Consider the following 26,221-nt stretch of genomic DNA (forward strand, 5'->3'; position numbering starts at 1 on the left):
GATTTTTCTACTTATTTCAAGTGAAAATTAGTTTGAAACAAGTGAAAATGATCTAAAAACAAGTTCATTTTTAGGTGATGGGTCTATTTAAGTGGAAAGAGATTAGTTTTGACTAGAAATTAGACATTTTGACAAGAAATAAGACAAATATTCTTGGAAAGATTTTGAGTTTTTGCAGTGTGCTGTGATTTTTTTTTTTAAACCGCAAGAACGTCCCGAATTAAAATGCAACAATACGGTATTTTATTTTGAAAGTCTTGACGCTGCCACCTACGTGTCAGAGAGGAGAAAAACAGGGAGAAAGGAATAAGGCACTGGCTGTGGTAGAGATGCCGTCAAAGTCATCAATCATTCAATCTTCTTATTCAGCCCACATTTATCTATGTTTTCGTTCCAGGTGATGGTAAAAGTTTGACGTCGCCCCAGGCAGCCGCCGGCGAATGTCACTTTATGTTTACACTCGGTGGAGCGTCTTTTCTTCCCAGTTAATTTAAGCTGTAGCTACACACACACATAAAGATAAGCTGTCTGATTTTGGCCCATGTAGGCTACAGTCATTTTTTTTTTTCATCAAAGAATCACCTTTCAAGTGTTGATATGTTCTTCATACATTGGTTGTAACTAGGGATGTCCCGATCACATTTTTTTGCCCCCGAGTCCGAGTCCGAGTCATTTGATTTTGAGTATCTGCCGATTACGTGATCGGATCGGGACATCCCTAGTTGTAACAGCATCATTGCTGCTTTTGAAAGCACCATGTAAAAAGGGTTAAGTACTTCTGCAGGCTGGTTGGCTTTACCAACAGTTTTAAGGAAGGGGGGGGGGGGGTTATGCTGCGTTCAAGACAACTCGGAAGTCGGAGAAAAAAAACGAGCTCCGAGTTGTAAAAAATGAATTGAACGGCGTCGAACTCGAAAATACGTCACGACAACATCAAAACATGGCTTCCCTCGTCTTAAAGGGACAACGAGGAGTTTCTATTTAGTTATAAAAAAAGTCTCATATTAATGTGGATGAATCTACGTTACCACTTGTTAATGGTCCATTTTAGATAAATCTATGGTTTTGTCTCTATGGTTATTTTGTTATTATTAGTGGTGGTGGAAATGCTGGGCGAGCCGACCAGCGTTTCTTTACTTTAGGTTTCGTGGCGAGTCATGAGAATAACGCCGCCGAATCTCCGTTTATGGTGGGAACTACGACGGTATGTGATCGTCTTCCAACCTCTGACTTTAATTCTTGATGAATGAAAACATGAGTCTGTCTTGCGCCGGTCAAAGAATTTCACGGTGCGGAGGCTCATAAATGTAGTGTGGAAACACTTCGCTTTAACAAAACTCCTCGTTGTCCCTTTAAACCATGTTCTTTTTTTCTTCCGAGCTCCTGCAAAAAACATTATTTTTTTAGAATTCAGAGTATTGAATGATGGGATAGTAGCCCATTGAATCTAAGAATTATTAAAGTAACATCTAATGAGTAACTGTGCAAAAGTAGATGCTAAAACAACATGAACACCAAATGATTTGGGGGGGCTCAAGAATATTTTAGGGTGGCTTCAGCCTAATGACGCCACTGGTTTCAGACGTATCGATGTTTAAATGGAGCAGACGGACGCGGCGGCTGCAGAGCCTCAGGCTGAATCTGCTTTTACAGGACGGTTTGGTTATTACCCAGAATGCACCGGGGTTCCCTGCAGCTGATTGGTCGGTGCATTGACAGGAAATCAATCGGCAAGAATTCTGTTAATTGATCGTTGAGTTGTTATGTAAAAATCCACCTGCAGCAGCTTCAGTCTGTATTCATCTACACTGCAGCTCTTCACCAAGTTAAACTGAACTGTGATGCAATGAATTCTGGGTAAATTAAGACTATTTCAAAATAAAACTAAATGGCCGACAGAGGAACCAAATCATCCATTTGTCACTTTTTTTTTTTTTTTAAACACTGCTGTTTGGTGAGTTTTTGCAGAGCATGTCGTGAGTTGAGCCCTCATGGCCACCGTACAAGAGTAACATGAATGGGTTAAATATGTCTGTAGGGAATAATGAGGATATTTTACTGTAAACCAGTAAATTAATTCCAGTTAATAAAGTCCAGACTAACTTTTTTTTACGAGGATAGTGGCCCTTGACTTAAAATTTTAGGAGTGCAAGCATTAGATTTAGGGGTGCACTGTAATTCGACTTCGAAGCAAATATTCACATTTCACATAGTTGCAGATAAATAGTTTGATGATGATCCTCATGATCCTCCAGATCAGGATTTACCTCTGGTACACTACGGTTACCAGGGAGAAAGTATTCATCCATTGTTCACTTAGACAACGTCAAAATGACTGGTTACACATGCTCTACACTGCAAAACCTCTAAATCTTTCCAAGAATATTTGTCTTATTTCTTGTCAAAATGTCTCATTTCTAGTCAAAACTAAACTCTTTCCACTTAAAATAAGACTCATCACCTAAAAATTTACTTGTTTTTAGATCATTTTCACTTGTTTCAAACTCATTTTCACATGAAATAAGTAGAAAATCTGCCAGTGAAAGCAAGTTTTTTGTGCTTGTAATAAGAAAGAAAAACTTGTTCCACTATCAGATTTTTCTACTTATTTCAAATGAAAATAGACTTGAATTAAGTCAAAAGTGTCTAAAAAAAAGCAGTTTTTTTATGTATAACTATGTATGTATATGTATAAATATACATGTTTTAGGTATAATGAGACATTTTGATAAGACAAAGAAAAGACAAATATTCTTGGTAAGATTTTGAGTTTTTGCAGTGTAAAAACCACTGCTGGGATTAAACATTGACATTTTGATTTCATTCGAGTTTTTGCAGTGTAATTATGAAAGATTTACTTGCACTGTCTAAAATCTTAGGGGCAGAATGCCTCTATTAAAGGGCAAACATCTGAAACCCTGCACCTGCTGTAGTTCACTTGTCTCACCTGTCTCACCTGTCTGCTTTGTCCTCCTCCGTCTCTAGAGTCGGGACGGGAAGAGTCCTCTCCACATGACGGCCGTTCACGGACGCTTCACTCGCTCTCAGACTCTGATCCAGAACGGTGAGACCTCGTCCGCTTCGATCCTCCAAACCTCCAGCTTGTTCAGAATCAGAATCAGAATGCCTTTATTGTCATTATACTACTGTATAACGACATTTTTAAGCCCTCCCCCCCTTCAGTGCAAACACACTACAAAAACTCAAACTCTTACCAAGAACATTTGTCTTATTTCCAGTCGAAACAAATCTCATTCTACTTAAAATAAGACTCATCATGTAAAAAGTAGCTTATTTTTAGACACTTTTTACTTCTTTCAAGCAGATTTTCACTTGAAATAAGTAGAAAAATCTGATAGTGGAGCAAGTTTTTTGTGCTTGTAATAAGGAAGAAAAACTTGATCCACTATCAGATTTTTCTACTTATTTCAAGTGAAAATTAGTTTGAAACAAGTGAAAATGATCTAAAAACAAGTTAATGTTTAGGTGATGAGTCTTATTCAAAGTGGAAAGAGATTAGTTTTGACTAGAAATGAGACATTTTGACAAGAAATAAGACAAATATTCTTGGAAAGATTTTGAGTTTTTGCAGTGCAAGCATACTATAAAAATACAAAATAAATAGATAAGTTGTTGTGTGTTTCTCTTTTTTCTCTGAGCCAAGCTTTATTTATTTCATTTCAGGAGGTGAGATCGACAGCGTGGACAAAGACGGCAACACCCCGCTTCACATCGCCGCCCGCTACGGCCACGAGCTCCTCATCAACACGCTCATCACCAGCGGAGCCGACTGCACCAGGTTCGATCTCCACCTGCTGAGAAAGAAACTAGATACAGTCAGATTATTAGATTATTCCTGCAGTGAGGTGTGTTTATTAACAGACTGTTGTGTTCTGTGTGAAGGAGAGGAGTCCACGGCATGTTCCCTCTGCACCTGGCCGCCCTCAACGCTCACTCTGACTGCTGCAGGAAGCTGTTGTCCTCAGGTATCAAACATGGTCCAGTATGGTAGAGACAGAGTCCTAATCTATCAGGTTGTCTTCACCTTTGTGTCTTCACTAAAGAGCGCCGACCTTCACCGACCCCCAGAGGCCACTTCATTAGCTTCATTAGCTGCACATCAGTTTATTGGCTGCACATCAATTTAAAGGGATAGTATCATTTTTTTAAAGTGGGGTTGTATGATCTACAAATAGCCCCTAAGTACTTTAATTGCAGTAGAAGACTCTCTGCACTCCTCCCGTTAGCAACGCCAGCCCATAATAGCCCTGCCCAGAGATTTACAACATACAGTGTTGTGAACAGACCCAAAGAAACGGCCTATTTTCAAGACCTAAAAGAGGTTTTACCTGAAAAAAAAACACAGTTCCATTGTTCACTATAATATAATGTTTTCCAGCCCTTCAAAGTGCAGGAAAAACACAGTTTTTATTTGGACCGAACCAACTGCTGATCGGCGGGCGCTAACCCTGGGCGGAGGGATACGTGAGTTGGTTAGGCCCAAATAAAAATTTTTCCTGCACTTTGAAGGGCTGGAAAACATCATATTATAGTGAACAATGGAACTGTGTATTTTTTTTCAGGTAAAACCTCTTTTAGGCCGCGAAAATAGGCCGTTTCTTTGGGTCTGTTCATGTTGTAAATCTCTGGGCAGGGCTATTATGGGCTGGCGTTGCTAACGGGAGGAGTGTAGAGAGTCTTCTACTACAATTAAAGTACTTAGGGGCTATTTGGAGATCATACAACCCCACTTAAAAAAAAATGCTACTATCCCTTTAACTACACCTATCTCCTAGCTAAAACTGTAACAGTCAAATACAAAATATCTACAACAAATCAAGGTCCTAATGTTGAAACTGTTTGTTTATAAAGAAGTTGATTCAACAGAGCTGTTCAAACTGAATTGTGTTGTAATATGTGTTATAATAATACTAACAGGCATTTCTTATTTATCTGCTAGCATGTCTGGCTAACTAGCTTACCACTAACAGTTAATTTTTCACTTCAAAAGATAAACGTTAGCTTAGCCATCTACCAACTGTGGGGATGCAGGTTTTGTTTGCTAACACTTAGCTAACATTAGCTGCTCTGCTCATTACAGAGAGCCACAGGAATTAGCAAAGTAGTAATTTGTCACTTCTCAAGCTAAGTCAGGTTAGCATGTCCTCAGTTAATGGGGTTGTAGGATATTTTAAGCTAATGGAAAGCTAACAGTAGCTTCTCTGTCCTGCTCTTTGTCTTCTTTACTACAGAAACAACTTCTTGAACCTCAGTAAATCCCACTTGTGAAAAAAAAGCTTAAACATATCAAAAAGGCTGTTGCTAACTGGTGCTCAATTTTTAAAGCTATAATCTGTTATGATGGGGAAAAATAAAAATCAAGATTCAGGAAATACAGGAAACAGGAATCGGCCTAGTAGCTAAATTTAGCAGCTAGCTTTAACTATCTGTTAGCCTATTTGTTGGATAGTTTTGTTAAGCATTTCTGAATGGATCTGATCTGAATGGATTTCTTTCTCCCCCAAAAAATGTAGGCTAATTAACCGGCACTGATAGTGTGATATTTTTCTTGGCACGGTTGATGTGAAGCTTCATGGACTGTGAGTTGTCCTGTCCTGGATGCTAATGTAGCATTAGCTTTGGTCAGATTAAGTGGTTTTCAACAGTAAAACCTTTAATGAGTAAATCATCCTGATGAAGCTGCTGTGGTTGAATCATGAACTGATCAGTTTGTTGGAGCTCGTCAGTCGTCAGTCAGTCAGTCTGTGCAGTCGGACGTTGACCTGGTATTTGCTGCTGATCCAGGGTCTGTTTCCCTGTAACTCCGTCCTCCTCCAGTGTGTTTCTTTCTTTCTTTCTTTCTTTCTTTCTTTCTTTCTTTCTGTGGACAGGGTATCCGCGGGGTCTTGAAAAGTATTAAATGGTGATAAATCAATTTTGGGAAAATTAAGACCCTTAAAAAGTATTAAAAAGTCTTTTCATGACTTTATAAAGTCTTCAAATTTGAAGGTATTTTTTCTGAATTAGCTGTCCAAGAGTTTGAGTCCTAAAAAACATTGTGAAAGTGTGTGAATTTATTTATAAACTTTGCCTTTGATTTATTATCCCAGCCTATTTTGAGTTCTGTTGTATCATAGTGGTCTATAGTCTTTATCAAAAACTAAAACTGTTATTACGTTAAAAGTGTCACTGATGTGAATGGTTACAGCTTGAAGTGGTGGTGAGGTGTTAAAAAATATTGAGAAGGTCTTGAAAAAGTCTTAAAAAGGTTTTAAAATTAACTTAAAGATTCCTGTATAAACCCCGGTGGAGGTTTGAGCTCAGTTGTTTTTCTCTCTCGTTCTCAGTCTCTTTCTCTCCGGTGAATTCCTCCACAAACGCTCTCATTCAGCTGCAGCCAAACTCAAGTCACAATGTTCCCCGAAGCAGACGAGATCGGCCTCGTCGCTCGCTCTAATTACTGACGGGATAAACCAATAACCTCCCTGTCACAGCAGCAGGGCCGTTGCTAGGAATTCTGCCCCCCCTTAAAGAATACTAAAGTGGGCCCCTCCCCCTAACTTTTCCAGTTTTTTTTTCTTAGACTACGTATGTATTATCATTTTTTATTTAGCCTTCTTTGTTTTGATGCTAATGCAGCATTACACTGCAAAAACTCAAGTATCTTAGCAAGAATATTTGTCTTATTTCTAGTCAAAATGTCATTTCAAGTCAAAACAAATCTCATTCTACTTAAAATAAGACTCATCATATTAAAAGTAATTTGTTTGAAACAAGTGAAAATGATCTAAAAACAAGTTCATTTTTAGGTGAGTCTTATTTTAAGTGGAAAGAGATTAGTTTTGACTAGAAATGAGACATTTGGACAAGAAATAAGACAAATATTCTTGGAAAGATGTAGAGTTTTTACAGTGTACTATGAGTATTAGTCAGGGTCTTATGCAGAATAAATCAGTCTTACAAAGATTAGACTACTGGGGTTTTTTATGGGCCCCACTGGGCGCTGGGCCCCTAGAGTTATCATCACCTTTCTCCACTATACTACGGCCCTGCACAGCAGCAGCATCTCTTCTCTTCTCCACACTGAGCTGCTTGTTGCTTGTAAAATCTTTCTGAAAAGTTTCCTTGTTGTTTTACTATTTGGCCATGAAATAATAATTTGTGTCTCTGCTCATCCCAACGTATTGTTGAGGAGCTTTTTGTCCGACACAGAGGAGGAGGGGGAGGAGGAGGAGGAGGAGGAGGAGGAGGAGGAGGAGGAGGGGGAGGGGGAGGGGGGAAGTGTGTTGTTGAGTTAAACAGACGTGAAGTAGGAGAAAGATGACGGTCCAGAATCCTGTTGGTGGTTTAATGAGGCTCTGGCACGGGAGGAGGAGGAGGAAGAGGAGCAGGGAGGAGGAGGAAGAAGAGGGGGAGGAGAAGGAGGTAGGAGGAGGAAGAAGAGGGGGAGGAGAAGGAGGGAGGAGAAAGAGGAGGAGGGGGAAGAGGGAGAGGAAGTCTATAAAACAAATTGATTAGCTGGGCTAACCGCTAGCTGTTAGCCGTTAGCAGTGTCTTAAATAACTCAATAAAAATAATTTTCTCCAGCGGATATCCTAGTTCCAACATGACTGAGCTAACTGGAGTAGTTTCATGTCGTGTCTGACAACGGGAGGGTTTTAACAGCTGACGTCCTGTTTGCTGCTGCTGTTAGCTGTTAGCTGTCAGCAGCAGCAAAGCTAACAACTACGACAACCATGACTAATTACAAAAACGTGCACACAGTAATGTTTGTTCAATAATTCATTTTATAGACTTAACAAACATCAGATTTAGTCAAAACGGTTTTGGCAGCCCAGAGCCGCCACATTTGGTGCCTACACCGGTGGCTAACGCAACCAGTTAGCCGCTAACGCTACCAGTTAGCCGCTCGCTAGAACTGGTGGCTAACGCTACCAGTTAGCCGCTCGCTAGAACCGGTGGCTAACTCTACCAGTTAGCCGCTAACGCTACCAGTTAGCCGCTAACGCTACCAGTTAGCCGCTCGCTAGAACCGGTGGCTAACGCTACCAGTTAGCCGCTGACGCTAGAATGCTACTAAAACCGACTTCCGTTGTGGTGTGAGATGCGCCAGCTCAGTTATTTTTATATGCTGCATTTTATTTGAACATTTTATTTTATTTGAACATTTTATTTGAACACATGAACAAGAAAGTGAAAGCATAGAATACAGTTGTTTAAGATTGTGTGTGGTGTTTTAATCATAATTTAAAAAATAATAATAATAAGTTAAAAAACTATATTTTTATCAGTAATTTTTATTATCAATTACTAGACATGTCAGGCGACCCCATTTGAATTTCAGGCGACCCAACATGGGGTCCCGACCCCAAGGTTGAAAAACACTGAGGCTGCGTTCCAAAAACAGGTTGAGTTTCCCTCGTTCACTTGCCCTCAGCCCTTGCTATGACGTCACACGGAGGCCACTTGGAGAGTGGAGGGAAAGTGGGCGGGGGAGGAGTAGAAGAGGTAAACGGAACGCACCTGCCCTCGTTCACTAACAGCTGGGACAATCACTGGTCGACCACATGTCGTAGGTGTAGCGCTGTACTGCCTCTTAAGGAGGGGGGGGGGGGGGGGGGGAATGGCCGGTTTACGGTGAAAATTCAATACTCTATAATATCAATATATACTGCTCTTTCTCTGTGTCTGTCACTGATGATGAGCTCTGCTTCATCAGACCAATCCTGATTAAAATTCCTTATTAAACTACATCAACTCAGGCACAGCAACTATGTGAATATGAAACGTCAGATTAAAAAGGCTCTTTAGACACGTTTTTTTTTGTGACAAATGAGTTTGTCTATTATATATCTCTACTAGCCTACCACTTGTAAATTGTTTGTTCTGACATGTCACTGCTAAACTAGTTTATTTAATTGAATATTTACTGACCCCTTTCATTTATTTTCTTCTTTGGTGGTAAACACACAACTGGGCTTGAGGTTCATTATCGCCACCGCATGGACGTATTTTTTGTGCACCACTGCAATGCATTGTGGGTGATATACAGCTCTGGAGTGACCATCGATGTTGACTCGATCACTCAGCCCTCAAGGGTCGATCTCACCGAGTTCACTTCAGCTGTTTGGAGAAGTGGAACAGCCCTTATGATGGCGGCGGGGATTCCCCCGAGGGCAAGTGAACGAGGGCGACTCAACACGCTTTTGGAACGCAGCCTGAGTTACAGTGATCCAGCGCTGTGGTGACCTGTAGCTTCCTCCTGTTTCTGTTTCCACCTGAACCTCCTGTCTCCTCCTCACCTGTCGCACTAACACCTCCCTCCCTCTCTCTGTTGTCTGCCCCCCCCCGCCCCGCCCCCCCCCCCCCCCCCTCCCTGCATCGCCCCCTGCAGGTCGGAGGTTTAGTATAATGTGTAACGACTCGGTCCTGTCTGCAGGCTTCCAGATCGACACCCCCGACACTCTGGGCCGCAGCTGTCTGCACGCCGCCGCCGCCGGGGGGTGAGACACACACACACACACACACACACACACACACACACACACACACACACACACACACACACACACACACACACACACACACACACACACACATTATTTATTATTATTTATTTATTCACATTTTTTCATTCATATTAAAACCTTCCTGTTGTCCTCCTGGGTCAAGGAAGAAAGGAAGGAAGGACAAAGAGAAAGATGGGAGGAAAGAAGGAAGGGAAAAGGGAAGGAAAGATAGAAGGAGGGAGGAAACAGATTGGGTCAAAAATGAGGAAAGAAGTAAGGAAGGAAGGGAGGGAAAAGGGATTGTGGAAAGAAGGAAGGGAAAAAAGAAGGAAAGGTGGAGGGAGGGAACTGATTCATTCAAGGAAGGAAAGAAAGATGGAGGGATAGGGAACAGATCAGGTCAATTGGATCAAAAGAGGAAGGAAGAAGAAGGAAGGGAAGGAAGGAAGGACAAAGGGAAAGATGGGAGGAAAGAAGGAAGGGAAAGGGGAAGGAAAGATAGAAGGAATGAGGGAACAGATTGGGTCAATTGGGTCAAAAAGGAAGGAAGGACGAAGGGAAGGAAGGAAGGGAAAAAGGAAGGAAAGATGGATGGAGGGAACAGATTCGTTCAAGGAAGGAAGAAGGGAAGGAAGAAGGGAGGAAAGAAGACACACATGCATGCAGATCTGCAGATTTACTTTATATAAAAATATGTAAATAAGGTTCAACAAGGACCATTGAAATTCTCTTAAAGGGACAGTTCAATAATCCCTATAGTCATAGCAGTAGGTTCGTTACCTTTAATTGTCGGTGCAAGCTATTTTTAGAACGGCAGAGCAGAGCCGTGAGCTGCTCAGAGCTACGCTATGGAGGCTCATTATGGGATTTCTTGGTTTCCCTCATCAAACTCATCAAATACACAATCCAACAACTCCACAACGCTCTGGTGGACAAGTTGTGAGCTGCACATTCACCACGCTATGAGATAATAACACAACGTTACCACACAGAGTTGTTTTAGAGGGAAATGCAGCCGGAACTACTTTCCTGACACGGCTGCTGCTGGGCGGAGGGATTTCAGAACAGAAAGTAGTTCAGAGTATTTGCGTCATGTGTCGTAATGTTACATAATGTTACATTATTATCTCATAGCGTGGTGAATGTGCAGCTCACAACTTGTCCACCAGAGCGTTGTGTTGTGGAGTTGTTGGATTGTGTATTTGATGAGTTTGATGAGAGGATCTGACTAAATGTTGAACTGTCCCTTTAAGAATTAAATTCTGTAGTTTGATCCATAAATTCAATTATATAATAGTATTAAATGTGGTGTGTGTGTGTGTGTGTGCAGGAATGTGGAGTGTGTGAAGCTGCTGCTGAGCGGTGGAGGAGAACACAACCGGAGAGACAACTGTGGCAGGTGAGACCACGACACGGGAAACAGAAGTGACACTATATGGCGCATTTCCACTAGCACGGTTCGGCTCGGTACGGCACGGCTCGGCGCGCTATTTGCGTGTTTCCACTAGCACGCAGTACCTGCAACCAGGTACACTTCTGGTATCACCTCAGCCCATCCAATCCAAGCGAGCCGAAGCGTTACTAAAACGTGACATCAGCCGACTGCCTTCCACTGATTGGCCGATGAGTGTCGTCACTGGAAGCGACGACCGACAACAGAAATGTTCCTGCTGAAGCCTGTTATTACCAGAGAATTTCTAATATTGAGACTGGCTCTGTTATTATGTGACTTTATTAAGTTTTAATATTTTTTCATGCGAGAAAGTAACTGTTTAGATCCCCATGTGCGGTTAGTTTATCCAAACGACGGCTGTTTATAAGTTTGCCCCGATGTTTTTCGAGTGTGAAGCTCCAGGTCCGAGCAGCGACCGCGACATCACAGAGGCAGCAGCCCGGCTCCTGACGTGCTCCGCCGGCCAGCCTACCACCGTCACCCCGAGGAGAACAGACCGCTAATTAACTTCCCCGATGGCTTTTAGAGGTTTACCACCGGCTGGTTAAACTCTTAAATGTTGGTCTCATTGATGAAATCTAACAATTGTGGCTGTAGCAGAAGTTTGTTTGTGGTTAGACAGAAGAGCAGCACTGCCTTGGGGTCTGAACGCACAGAAAACACCACATTTACATCAATAAATAAATGTTTTACAATGAACCAGGCCGATCTCAGAGCTGGTAGACTCTCCGGTAAGGCATATTGAACGGTTAAATGCCGTTAACGGGACGAGAGCATAGGAGTCAAAACGGCGGTTTAAAGCTAGCTACAGCGAGGGTAGGTTCACTTCCTGTTTACAAAGTAAAAGCACCAATTCTATCGTAATGGCTTTCCTTATGATAAAAGGCAACGGGTATTTTATTTTGTGAAAATAACCGGAAGTGCGTTGCTCACTACGGCTAGCTTTAGTAACGCCGACTTCGTTGAAACAAAATTGTAAACAGCTGGTATTTTGTCAGTTTTTCAACACGTTGGGGATCTAAACGACTACTTTCTCGCCTGAAAATGTTTCAAATGTTGCTAAAGTTATATATTTACAGAGTTTAGAGCGTTGCTCGGCGCCGTGTAAATGACGTCACGGCGGCACTAGTGATACTCAGTTGTAATGGAAACACAACCAAACCGAGCCGTGCCGAGCCGAGCCGTACCGAGCCGAGCCGTGCTAGTGGAAATGCGCCATTAGTCTACTTGCCAGCCCATAGGGCCCCATTGTGAACCCGGAAATGTTGAGTACCCCAAAGTTTTATGTTAGAAATATATAGTATGGGTCCCCAGTATTCAGAAACTGCCGGATGCTAACTTATTGGACAATTAGCATAACAGGCATAATTAGCACACATTAGCATAATTGCCTATATGGAAAATATTTCAACAAAATTGACTTGGCTGATCTGGGCAATATCGGAGTGGTTTTAGGGGTTATTGATGATGCTGAATCCATTTCTGACATTTTCATTTTGACCAGATTTTAACCGCCAGTGGGCTGATTTTGATGGATTTCAAATAACTTTAATCCTCAATAACTTTAATCCCCCCCCCCCCCCCCCCCACTCCCTCCCTCCATCAGAACCCCGCTCCACTACGCTGCAGCCAGTCGTCACTACCAGTGTCTGGAGACTCTGGTTTCCTGCGGCACCAACATCAACGCCACCGACCAATGGGGTCGCTCCGCTCTGCACTACGCCGCGGCCTCGGACCTGGACCGCAGGTAAAGGGGAGGGGCCTGTTGCCATGGTTACACAGTAACACATCGCCATGGTTACACAGTAACACATCAGCCTTTAGCCAGAGTCACATCTGGATGAGAAGGAGGAGGAGATTATAATTACACCTGAGGACAGGAAGTAGAAACCTGCTGCTCTGTTACTATGGTTACCATGGATACCATACTGGTGGTGACCATGGTAACCAGGGTTGACACAGATGTTTTTGCTCCTCAGGCGCCGCGTCGCTCTGGAGCCGGAGAGCGAAGGAGTTCAGGCCGAGAGAGAGAAGGAGGCGGCGCTGTGAGTCCACACACACACACACACACAGACACACAGACACACACACACACACACACACACACACACACACACACACACACACTCTACACACACACACAGACACACACACACACACACACACTCTACACATCTGGATCACACACACACAAACACACTAAACATCTGGATCACACACACACAAACACACTAAACATCTGGATCACACAAACTTTAAACATCTGGATCACACACACACAAACACACTAAACATCTGGATCACACAAACTTTAAACATCTGGATCACACACACACACACACACACACACACACACACACACACACACACACACACACACACACACACACACACACACACTCTGAACATCTGGATCAATCCGCTGCTGAAAATAGTTCCAGTTAATTCACATTTCCTCCAGCCTGAGTGACATCAGCCAGATGTTTGATGATGTCACTGACACATCTGTCTGTGTGTGTGTCTGTGTGTGTGTGTGTGTGTGTGTGTGTGTGTGTGTGTGTGTGTGTGTGTGTGTGTGTGTCTCCAGATGTTTGGAGTTCCTGCTGCAGAGCGGAGCGACAGCCTCCCTGAAGGACAAGCAGAGCTACAGCTCCGTCCACTACGCCGCCGCCTACGGCCACCGCCACTGTCTGGAGCTGGTCAGTCCCGTCGCCACGGCAACGCGCCACGCTGCGTTACCACGGCAACCGTCAGTTTAACGTAGGGAGCTGACATAGATGTATATACATACTGACTAGATGCTGCGTTCCCAGGCAGCTCTATTGAGTGGAATGCGTCAACGCGGCGGCCATCTTGGTCAGGGGGAAGCTGTGTCTATTTCCTGCATCAGAGGTCTATCAACCATTAACATCACCATAACTCACTGAATATTCAACCGATTCTCAAGCCGCTTGGTTTATTATAAATGTCAGACATATATTTATGATACAACAACAATTTTTTTTTTTAATAGTTTTTGTTTTTATGTATTAAACATACACTTAGATACTCAGACACACACCCACATGCATAAATACACTGAAACATGTTCTACAGGGTCTGACTGCTGGTCAGACGTTTATATGTCTATGGTCAGAACCCCCGGACCAAGATGGCCGCTGCGTTGACGTACGCTGAGAAGCAGAAGGCGGCATCGAGTCAGTATATAGTATATCTATGGGGAGCTGACAGGAAGTTACCAGGTTACCATAGAAACTCAGAGACAGGAAACAGGTCCAGATCAGACAGGAAGCACACGGCTGCAGGTTCAGATTTTCACAATAAAAGCTTCATGTGTGTTTATGTTTTTTTCTTGTGGACTGCAGCTGCTGCACCGAGACGACAGTCACCATGACGACCCCGAATCTCCGAGCTCCAGGAGCCCGCTGCACCTGGCCGTGAGTCACTGACCTTTATTCATTTATTTAGTTTTATTTTTTGCTTTATTTATTTGTTTTTCAACTTATTTTTCTATTTTCAATCATTTTTTTTCAATATTTTTTAATTGTAAAAATGTTTCTCCATTTCATTTTACAATTTTTAAATCCTTTCAAATTTCTTTCATTTTCTTTATTTAAATTTCTTTTTTAATTCAAAAATCTTTTTAGTTCTTCATCTTTTTAAAATTCATTTCCACTTCATTTCTGAAGAGATTTCTTTATTTCTAGAGTTTCATAGATCCATAATAAACATAGAGACATGTGTGAATATGTAAATGAGGTGGGAATATTTGTTTTTCAACTTAATTTATATTTTCAATTTAATAATTTTCATTTGTAAATTTCTTCTCCATTTCATTCTTAAATTTTTCCAATTCTTTCAAATTTCTTTCAAACTGTTTTTCTTCCCCAATTTTTTTAAATAGAATTTTTTTTTTTAATTTCATAAAAAACAGTTTTTAGTTTAGTTATTTATTTCTATAGATCATAGTTTCATTAATGAAACATGATCCATGATAAATATGCAGATGAGCTGTGTGAATATGTAAATGAGGTGGGAATATTTGTTTTTCAACTTATTTTTCTTTCCTTTTTCAATATTTTTCATGTGTAAATTTCTTTCTTTCTTCCAAATGTCTTTAAATGTGTTTGTTGTTTCCCCCCCAGGCGTACCATGGCCACGCGCAGGCGCTGGAGGTGCTGCTGCAGGGCCAGAGGGAGGTGGACCGTGGTGACGAGCTGGGCCGCACGGCGCTGGCGCTCGCCGCGCTGCGCGGTCACACAGACTGTGTCCACACGCTGCTCGGCCAGGGGGCGTCGCCGCGCTGCACCGACGGCCGGCACGGACGCACGCCGGTTCACCTGGCAGGTGAGGCACAGCCAGGCCGACATCATCATCATCAATGATACGATACGATACGATAATACGATACGATGCGATAATACGATACGATACGATACGATACGATACGATAAGATACGATGCGATAATACGATGCGATACGATAAGATACGATGCGATAATACGATATGATACGATACGATGCTATAATACGATATGATACGATACGATGCTATAATACGATACGATAAGATACGATGCGATAATACGATATGATACGATACGATGCTATAATACGATACGATAATCGATACGATACGATGCGATAATACGATACGATACGATAATACACTACGGTGCGATAATACGTTACGATAGGATGCGATAATACGATACGATAATACGATACGATATGATACGATACGATAATATGATACGATAATACGATACGATACGATGATACGATACGATGTGATAATACGATACGACATTGCGATACGATAATACGATACGATGCGATAATACGATACGATAAGATACGATGCGATAATACGATATGATACGATACGATGCTATAATACGATACGATAATGCGATACGATACGGTGCGATAATATGATACGATGCGATAATACACTACGATACGATAATACGTTACGATAGGATGCGATAATACGATACGATAATACGATATGATACGATACGATACGATAATACGATACGATACGGTGTGATAATACGATACGACATTGCGATACGATAATACGATACGATACGATGCGATAATACAATACGATAATACGATACGATAATACGATACGATACGATAATACGATACGATACAATAATACGAAACAATACGATAATACGATACGATAGACTTTATTGTCCCGTTCAGGGAAATTTGTCTGGGACACTGTAGCTGCGCCATAAATGCCTTGATGGCCACAATGACAAAAACAAACAACAAAAAGAACAATACACCTCAGCCATATCAATCCAACAGCATTGCACATATTCCACAACATAGCACATGACGCAATGACATCATCATCTTCATCAATGACATCATCAACATCATCATCATCATCGTCTAACCGCCTCCTCCTCCTCAGTGATGAACGGCCACACGACGTGCGTTCGCCTCCTGCTCGACGAATCAGAAGCTGCAGATCTGGTGGACGCTGCTGATTCTCAGGGACAGTGAGTCATCACCTCCTCTCTCCTCCTCATCCTCCTCCTCCTCCTCCTCTCACCTCCTCCTCCTCCTCCTCCTCCTTCACCTCCTCTCACCTCCTCCTCCTCCTCCTTCTCCTCCTCCTTCACCTCCTCCTCTTCTTCCTCCCCCTCTCACCTCCTCCTCCTCTTCCTCTCACCTCCTCCTCCTCCTCTCACCTCCTCCTCCTCCCCCTCTCACCTCCTCCTCTCACCTTCTCCTCCTCCTCCCCCTCTCACCTCCTCCTCCTCTTCCTCTCACCTCCTCCTCTCACCTCCTCCTCCTCCTCTCACCTCCTCCTCCTCCTCCTCTCAACTCCTCTCTCCTCCTCCTCCTCCTCCTCCTCCTCCTCCTCCTCCTCCTCCTCTCTCTCCTCCTCTTCCTCCTCCTCCTCCTCCTCCTCCTCCTCCTCCTCCTCCCCTTCTCTCCTCCTCCTCTTCCTCCTCCTCCTCCCCCTCTCACCTCCTCCTCCTCCTCTCTCCTCCTCCTCTTCCTCCTCCTCCTTTTCCTCCTCCTCCTCCTCCTCCTCCTCCTCCTCCTCCCCCTCTCTCCTCCTCCTCTTCCTCCTCCTCCTCTCCCTCTCACCTCCTCCTCCTCCTCCTCCTCTCACCTCCTCCTCCTCCTCCCCCTCTCACCTCCTCCTCCCCCTCTCTCCTCCTCCTCTCACCTCCTCCTCCTCCTCTCTCCTCCTCCTCCTCCTCCTCCTCCTCCTCCTTCTCTCACCTCCTCCTCCTCCTCCTCTCACCTCCTCCTCCTCCTCTCACCACCTCCTCCTCCTGCTCCTCCTCAGGACTCCTCTCATGCTGGCCGTAGCAGGAGGTCATGTGGACGCCGTGTCTCTGCTGTTGGAGCGTGAAGCCAACGTCAACATGGCCGACAACCACGGCCTGACGGCGCTGCACCTGGGGGTGAGTCACCATGACATCACACGTAGGGATAATGTCACCATTACTTGTTTTCACAATTAATCGTGATATTAACGATAACGCCACAATTAATTAATCGTAAAGGTTCCTAAATACCGTCACTTTACGAAAAAGATTATGTCAGATCTATATCGGCAGATGTGGCGCAAAAATAAAGGTTAATGCACAGTCAGATACTGGTCCATTTAACTAACGTAACATTGAATTGGTAGGAATTTAAATGTAAGCGTGTCATTTTTAATTAAAAAAAAAGCAAAACAAAACAAAAAACGATTAAAATAAACGCAAACATTTGGTATAGATGACAATTTATGACCTGAATATTTCAAACACTTCCCCTGGGGATTAATAATTGGTTATATATTAATAGATACTTGAAATATTTTGTGGAAACAATAAGTAATGTAATTATCTTTTGACTATATTTGATTTTACACATTCATAGTGTTGTGAAATGAATTAGTGCATAATAATCGTGATAATCGTAACACTGTGATTATTACTCTGACAATAATCGTACCAAGAAAATGTATAATCGTGACATCCCTAATCGCACGTCCTCACCATGATGTAACGATGACATCACACGTCCTCACCTGTCTGTGTTATGATGATGTGTGAACGTGGATTAAAGGCTGTATTCGAAACCGCATACTATACTGCTAGTACGTACTGATTTGGCCAAAATGCAGTATGCAGTATGCAACCAAAAGCTAAATCTGCAGTATGCGAAAAATTCCCGGATGTCGTACTGATTCGGGAAATATCTCCAGTTTCTGACCAGTCTACATCGCGTACTGTATCCCACAATGCAATGCGCCCCAGACTGCTACAAAATACAAATTTACATGAAAATACTACAAAACAAATCACCATCCTACGTGGTTTCTTTTGGAAAAATGTGATCATGACAGTCAACATTTTTTTTAAATCAAAAGAGTTAAACAAACAGTGACACCCATTTTCCTTGTGAAGTGACAAATAGCTTTTTAAATAGACAAAATGTATTTTTTTGCCAACATTTTACAGAAAAACAACTTTCAATAATTAGCAAGTTTCAAGACAGAACTTGAAAGTAAAAATGCGCTTTTCAAAACTAACACTGTTCTTCACTACACATATACATGTGCAACACTGCATCATCTCTCTATGCCGAGTTGTTCTTCCAATTGATGCGCTGTAGAGTAGCTTCGACGTGAAGTATCTTTGCCGTGGACCGTAACTATAGTTTAATAAAATAAAACTTAATGCAGACTGATCGGTTCATTGTAAAACATTTATTTATTTTTGTAAATGTGGTGATTTCTGTACATCCAGAGCCCCGAGGCAGCGCTGCTCTTGTGTCCAATACACACAGGAAGCTTCACTTTTCATTCAAACAAACTAATGCTACTGATACAGGTGTTTGATTTCATCAATGAGACCAACATTTATCTACTAGAAATACTTTAACCAGCCGGTGGTAAACCTCTAAAAACCTGCGGGTAAGTTATTTAGCGATCGTTTTCTGCCCCCGGGATGACGAAGGAGGTTGGCCGGCCGAGCAGCTCTGCAGACCGGCTGCTGTCTCTGTGATGAAACAGCCGTCGTTTGGATAAACTGGCCGTATATTTGGGATCTAAACAGTTACTTTCTCACATGAACAAATATTAAAACTTAATAAAGTTACATAATAACAGCGCTAGAGCGGGAAATAAAACAGCTTTTCGCCTGCTACCGCTACCGGTTTCAGCGAAATGCATTCTGGGAAACTTGTATACTGTATACTGTGGTGTGAACGGTGTCGGTCTGCTGAAGTAGTGTACTGAATCCTACATTCAGTATGCAGTTTACAGTACATACTAACACAGTATGTATTAGGGCTGGGACGATCTGCTTTTCTCCCGATTTGATTCTTCTACGATTTTTTTGGATGGCGATTCGATTTAAATTGCGATTCTACGATATTGCCGATTCTCTCGATTTTTAGTCTTTAGCATCTTTAACATTTATCTGCACACAAATACTGTAGGAGCCTATCAATTAACATACTCCATTATAAAGTTAACTTTATACCCTTATAACCCTTTTCAAAACCTGTACTCTCTGTATGTAAAAAAGGCGAACAAATGCACATTGCACACAATTTAAAAAAATAAATAAATCGATTTTTGAAAAAAATAAATCGATTTAAAAATCGTCAAAAAAGATATCGCGATATTTATGTGAATCGATTTTTTCTCCCACCCCTAGTATGTAGTAGGCAGTACAGTAGTATGCGGTTTTGAAAACAGCCGAAAACAGACATCAAGCAGCTGTAGCTCCGCCCACTCCCCTGATTGGCCGACACCACTCTCCTCTCTGATTGGCTGCCCCCTGCTCTCCTCTGCAGCTGCTGTGCGGTCAGGAGGAGTGCATCCAGTGTCTGTTGGAGCAGGAAGCGTCCGTCCTGCTGGGCGACGCTCGCGGCCGGACGCCCATCCACCTGGCGGCGGCGCGAGGCCACGCCTCCTGGCTGAGCGAGCTGCTGAGCATCGCCTGCTCCGAGCCGCCGTCGCTGCCGCCGCTCAGGGACCAGGCCGGGTACACGCCGCTGCACTGGGCCTGTTACTACGGTAACACACACACACACACACACACATGGGCTGATGTCACTGTTTTTATTTGTTTAGTTATTAAGTTGTACGCCAACATTTTTTTTTGTGTCTTGCCTCACTCCCGAGTCCATGACCAGCAGATAGACACCATCCTTTTGACTGCGTGCAGTAACAAGGGAGATAGAGCCGTATCGCCGCTAATTAGCTTAGCTCAAACACTGGAAGTGTATGGGTAGTGTTAGCCTGCCTCCACCTAAAGTCGCTAATTAGCTTAGCTCAAACACTGGAAGTGTATGGGTAGTGTTAACCTGCCTCCACCTAAAGTCGCTAATTAGCTTAGCTCAAACACTGGAAGTGTATAGGTAGTGTTAGCCTGCCTCCACCTAAAGTCGCTAATTAGCTTAGCTCAAACACTGGAAGTGTATAGGTAGTGATAGCCTGCCTCCACCTAAAGTCGCTAATTAGCTTAGCTCAAACGCTGGAAGTGTATAGGTAGTGTTAGCCTGCCTCCACCTAAAGTCGCTAATTAGCTTAGCTCAAACGCTGGAAGTGTATGGGTAGTGTTAGCCTGCCTCCACCTAAAGTCGCTAATTAGCTTAGCTCAAACGCTGGAAGTGTATGGGTAGTGTTAGCCTGCCTCCACCTAAAGTCGCTAATTAGCTTAGCTCAAACGCTGGAAGTGTATGGGTAGTGTTAGCCTGCCTCCACCTAAAGTCGCTTATTAGCTTAGCTCAAACGCTGGAAGTGTATGGGTAGTGTTAGCCTGCCTCCACCTAAAGTCGCTAATTAGCTTAGCTCAAACGCTGGAAGTGTATGGGTAGTGTTAGCCTGCCTCCACCTAAAGTCGCTAATTAGCTTAGCTCAAACGCTGGAAGTGTATAGGTAGTGTTAGCCTGCCTCCTACCGAAAGTCGCTAATTAGCTTAGCTCAAACACTAGAAGTGTATGGGTAGTGTTAGCCTGCCTCCTACCTAAAGTCGCTAATTAGCTTAGCTCAAACACTAGAAGTGTATGGGTAGTGTTAGCCTGCCTCCTACCTGAGCTGAAATCAGCAGTCAGAAGCTGATTTCATTTTAGCTCTAAACTCTGTAAATATATCACTTTATCCACATTTCAAACATGTTTAGGTGAGAAAGTAGCCGTTTAGATCAGCAGTGTGTCGTTAATTTGTCTAAATACCAGCTGTTTACAATTTTGTTTGGACAAATTTGGCGCTACTCAAGCTAGCCGTTGTGACCAACGCACTTCCGGTTACTTTCACAAAATAAAACACCCGTTGCCCTTTACATACAGAAAACCATGACGATAGAATTTGTGCTTTTACTTTGAAATAGGAAGCTAACCTACCCTCGATGTAGCTAGCTTGAACCAAAATAAAGCGTCTTTGCTTGAACCCTCCGTTTTGACCGATCTCGTCCCGTTAACGGCATTTGACCGCTCAAGATGCCTTACCGGAGAGTTTTGTCAGCTCTGAGACGAAGATCGGCCCGCCGGTTTCCGTTTAGAGTTGCTGAAGAGTTTCTCTGATGACTTTAGGTGGAGGCAGGCTAACACTACCCATACACTTCCAGAGTTTGAGCTAAGCTAATTAGTGACTTTAGGTGGAGGCAGGCTAACACTACCTATACACTTCCAGTGTTTGAGCTAAGCTAATTAGTGACTTTAGGTGGAGGCAGGCTAACACTACCTATACACTTCCAGTGTTTGAGCTAAGCTAATTACGGGCGATACGGCTCTATCTCCCTTGTTACTGTACGCACAGTCGAAAGGATGGTGTCTATCTGCTGGTCATGGACTCGGGAGTGAGGCAAGACACGAAAAAAAAAAAATGTTGGCGTATCCCTTTAACGTACGTATGTGTGTGTGTGTGTGTGTGCAGGTCAGGAGGGGTGTGTGGAGGTGCTGCTGGAGCAGAAAGGTTGTCGCTGTATCGACGGGAACCCGTTCACGCCGCTACACTGCGCTGTGTAAGTCACTTCCTGTCAGATCCTAGTGACATCATCACCAGCTGGGTTTCGATTTGAGGTTTTCACACAAAATAAAAGTCACGTTTGAGAGGTTTTTTTTAAACGTGGCTGTTTCCATGACTTGTTTTTATTGTGATATTTGAGGTTTTGCTCATTTGTAGCTGTTAATGGAAACACAACTAGTGACATCACAGTGACATCACAGTCCTGTTCCTGTGTGTGTGTGTGTGTGTGTGTGTGTGTGTGTGTGTGTGTGTGTGTGTGTGTGAACAGGGTGAACGACCACGAGTCGTGTGCGTCCCTGCTGCTGGAGGCGATGGGCTCGGACATCGCCGGCTGTAAAGACGCCAGGGCCAGGACGCCGCTGCACGCCGCCGCGTTCTCCGGCCACGTCGACTGCGTCCAGCTGCTGCTGTCACACGGCGCACCGCTGGACGCCGTCGACCAATCAGGACGCACGCCGCTGATGATGGCGGCGGAGAAGGGGCGGGTCGGCGCTCTGGGTACGGACATGTCGCTGTTGTTGCTTCCTGTGTGTGTGTGTGTGTGTGTGTGTGTGAGAGTCCAGGTCTAACAGTGTGTGTGTGTGTGTGTGTGTGTGTGTGTGTGTGTGTGTGTGTGTCCTCTGCAGAGCTGCTGATGTCATCAGACTGCGACCTCACGCAGACGGACGGAGACGGGAACACGGCGCTGCACCTGTCCTGCAGCAGCGTAGGTGTCACAGGGGGCGGGGCCTCTGCATGTCCTCTGTCTGAATCCTGCCCATTGATTGGTCCATGTCCCTGTCAATCAACACATTGAGAAATTTGATTGTAATAGCCGTGTTTCAACCCATAGAGGGCACTAGGGCAGTCACTCTGACATTTTTACAACAAAATACACCAAACTGAAATATTTTGACTAAAATGTCAAGAGTTGGACCAGAATCAATCGACAACACTACTTCATACCCAAATATATTTGTTTTCAGCAGAAAAAAGTGGTTTAGGGGTTTAGTTGCTCTTTAAGGCTGAGTCAGAGCTGCAGGTCTCACATTTATCAATCACTCCTAAAAACACTGCTAAGAGTCGACCTGTGAGTCCTGGAAGCTGCTCTGGAAAGTTAGTTATCAAGCTTCTAGTGAAGTGTAGGACTGAATCTGGAGTGTCGGTCTCAGAGCTGAGTTACCACAGGACTATGAGTCGTAAACTGAAACCATAAGTCCATAGGAATAGCCTACATACAAAGACAGAACGTCCTTCTGCTCAGCCTCATCTCCTCCTGTCAGCTCCTCACACTGAGGAACATCTGGAGGAGGAGCAGTGATTCTTAGACTGGAGGAAGTTGATACAAAGTGTTATTCTTAAGTTTGAGAGTAGAACTAAATTTCACTAATTCTTAGCACTTAAAGCTCCAGTTGCCGAGCCGAGCCGAGCCATGCTGTGCCGAGCTCCCGAGCCGAGCCGTGCCGAGCTGGAACATCTGGAGGAGGAGCAGTGATTCTTAGACTGGAGGAAGTTGATAAAAAGTTTTATTCTTAAGTTTGAGAGTAGAACTAAAAAGCCGAGCCGTGCCGTGCCGAGCCTCTAATGTGGTCCAGGTTTAACATGGTCTAATTCTAACGTGGTCTCGTCCTCAGGGGAAGGAGGACTGTGTCCTGTTGATCCTGGAGAAACTGTCGGACTCGTCTCTGGTCAACGCCGCCAACGCCGCTCTGCAGACGTGAGTATCTGAGGCTCCGCCCCCTGAGGCTCCGCCCACAGACACACACACCTCCACCTGTCGTCCTCAGCTCACCTAGAGCACAGGAATAAGAGAGTAAAGACAGCATTGGTCCAATGGAAGCGCCTCCTGGTGGAGGAATATGGGTGGTGTGGTGTTTTCAATAATTTAAGGACATTTATAGATCACCCACGTTAATAGCATCATTGAGGACCCTTTACAGATAAACATTAACAACAACAAAAAAAAAACAGTTGTCTACATTAAAGCAGAAGTAAGGTGAATGTTTGTGTTAATATAAGTCTTACATAGTTCTATCTTCCGACAGCAATCACTTCTATAGAGTGTTTGGTCTGAAACACGGGTCTGTCAGTCACTCTGCTCTGCTCTGAGCCCAGGAGAAAACTTTCCTTGTATCCTACAACCTTTATCCAATGAGGAGAGAGAACGGCATAAAGGGGCAGTCCTCTCTGTGTGTGCAGCCAAGGGATGCGCCTGAATGTGGTGACGTAGGGACGAGGGCGGGGACTGCTAACTCCATCTGCTGACAGAAAGTTAGACAAAACCACCGGATCGCTTACTTCTGCTTTAATGTTTCAATCTACATTTTGTAAAAAACAAATTATAAATATAATTTGATATGACCAAGACACCTAAAAACAAAAACACGGCCGTTTTCATCAATTATGGTGGTGTCCTTACTCTCTTTTACACTGCTCTAAGCTCACCTCCCCCCCCCCCCCCCCCCCCCTCTCTCTCTCAGGCCTCTCCACCTGGCGGCCCGTAGCGGACTCAAACAGGCGGTCCAGGAGCTGCTGTCCCGAGGAGCCAGCGTCCAGACGGTGGACGAGAACGGTACGGAGACAGACAACGCTGCTGCTGCTGCTCTGTGATTGGCTGTCGCTGCATGCACGACGCCGGCCGTCGGCATGACAACGTCCTCGTGTTGTGTGCTGCATGAGTCAGTGTGTGCCGGTCTCTGAGGTCAGAGGTCAAACTGCTGACGCCTACGTTTCCCACAATGCAGCTGGAGTCTGACCGACCTGTGACCTCAGAGCTCTTTGCTGCCGTGTCGTGACTTTAAAGTCCAACTGAACGCACACATACACACACACACACACACACACACACACACACACACACACTCTCATGCATTAGAACCAGGAACAGGAAGTGATGTCAGATTTAATGATCAGGTGTCAGTGACTCCACTCGTTACCAAAGATCCTCTATATACCAATGCAGCAATGATATGAAATGTTACAGCTACACTTTCTGTCGTTTTATATTTTCTCATGAAAACATTGAATATTCACACAGCTAACTGTCATATTTAACATTATGAACATTAGTTAAAAAATAACTAATGGATAAATGGATAAAACTAGTCCAATATTTACTTCAGTGACAGTGAGCAAAAGAATCGACCATAAGCTCACGTTCACTCAAGACCCTCTACTGCTGGTCCCCTAAAGGGGGCGAAGTCATGGTCTGCTGGTCTCCTAAAGGGGGAGGAGTCACGGTCTGCTGGTCTCCTAAAGGGGGAGGAGTCACGGTCTGCTGGTCTCCTAAAGGGGGCGGAGTCATGGTCTGCTGGTCCCCTAAAGGGGGCGAAGTCATGGTCTGCTGGTCCCCTAAAGGGGGCGGAGTCATGGTCTGCTGGTCTCCTAAAGGGGGCGGAGTCATGGTCTGCTGGTCTCCTAAAGGGGGCGGAGTCACGGTCTGCTGGTCTCCTAAAGGGGGCGGAGTCATGGTCTGCTGGTCTCCTAAAGGGGGCGAAGTCATGGTCTGCTGGTCTCCTAAAGGGGGAGGAGTCACGGTCTGCTGGTCTCCTAAAGGGGGCGGAGTCATGAGCTGTGTTCGAAATCATCCACTCATTCACTCACTCCCTCTCCACTACATCATGTACACGATGTAGGGAACGACGGGAGGAGAATTCAGACACTACACGGTAATTTTCTGAACTGGTATTGCTGTGATGTAGCAGACGCACCGAGAATCATGTAAACAAACCGGACACATAAAAATAAAATAAGAAAAACCGGACACTTGTGGGAACATTTGAGGATGTGATTCTGTGTGGTTCTGTTTCTCGGACAATAAACTGTTGAAATATCGGAAGTTTGGTTTGGTCAACTACTGTTGTGTGTCCCGACCGTGAGCCGTTAACAGCTCTGTGGCTATTAGCTTAGCTCGTCAGATCGTATTTACTACATATTCTACTACAGTTTCTTTATTAGATTGATTTAATGCTGCCTGTTAATGTTGGGATGCTGCTGCCCAACTCCTGCTCCTCAGGCAAACGGAGCGAAGGCAAATACGTCTGAGGAGTTTACTGCTAAATAACCTAAAGAAATCGTAGCTAACATGCTAATTAGCATGCTCTTCTTCTCTGGCAAATCACGACTGCATTGCATTGTGGGATACGGGAGTAGAAAGTAGTATACATCGCTTGTTCACTCAATTTTGCGGTGCATTGTGGGTGTTTTGTCGTCCACTACATAGTGGATGAAATGAATTGCGGAGAATTCGAACAACACTACAAAATGGCGAC

The 26,221-nt window shown here is 43.9% G+C and overlaps 1 protein-coding gene across 3 annotated transcripts in view; it reads left to right on the top strand.

Moving 5' to 3' along the window:
- ankrd44 (ankyrin repeat domain 44) overlaps positions 1 to 26,221 on the top strand; it is a 54,238-nt gene that overhangs the window by 26,107 nt on the left and 1,910 nt on the right. For 2 of the 3 annotated variants that reach the window (XM_083996382.1, XM_083996384.1), the window contains exons 9-26: positions 2,986 to 3,064; positions 3,685 to 3,799; positions 3,904 to 3,986; positions 9,395 to 9,503; positions 10,840 to 10,908; positions 12,569 to 12,709; positions 12,942 to 13,007; positions 13,550 to 13,661; positions 14,328 to 14,399; positions 15,108 to 15,309; positions 16,398 to 16,485; positions 17,289 to 17,406; positions 19,796 to 20,018; positions 21,879 to 21,966; positions 22,240 to 22,469; positions 22,598 to 22,677; positions 23,585 to 23,667; positions 24,431 to 24,522. In XM_083996382.1, coding sequence (XP_083852508.1) covers positions 2,986 to 3,064; positions 3,685 to 3,799; positions 3,904 to 3,986; positions 9,395 to 9,503; positions 10,840 to 10,908; positions 12,569 to 12,709; positions 12,942 to 13,007; positions 13,550 to 13,661; positions 14,328 to 14,399; positions 15,108 to 15,309; positions 16,398 to 16,485; positions 17,289 to 17,406; positions 19,796 to 20,018; positions 21,879 to 21,966; positions 22,240 to 22,469; positions 22,598 to 22,677; positions 23,585 to 23,667; positions 24,431 to 24,522 — 2,050 coding nt within the window. The remainder of the gene's footprint in view (positions 1 to 2,985; positions 3,065 to 3,684; positions 3,800 to 3,903; positions 3,987 to 9,394; positions 9,504 to 10,839; positions 10,909 to 12,568; positions 12,710 to 12,941; positions 13,008 to 13,549; positions 13,662 to 14,327; positions 14,400 to 15,107; positions 15,310 to 16,397; positions 16,486 to 17,288; positions 17,407 to 19,795; positions 20,019 to 21,878; positions 21,967 to 22,239; positions 22,470 to 22,597; positions 22,678 to 23,584; positions 23,668 to 24,430; positions 24,523 to 26,221) is intronic. The other variant, XM_083996383.1, reaches the window with a different exon arrangement.

This window comes from Trachurus trachurus (genome assembly GCF_905171665.1).
Source record: "Trachurus trachurus genome assembly, chromosome: 21".
Classification (NCBI taxonomy): domain Eukaryota; kingdom Metazoa; phylum Chordata; class Actinopteri; order Carangiformes; family Carangidae; genus Trachurus; species Trachurus trachurus.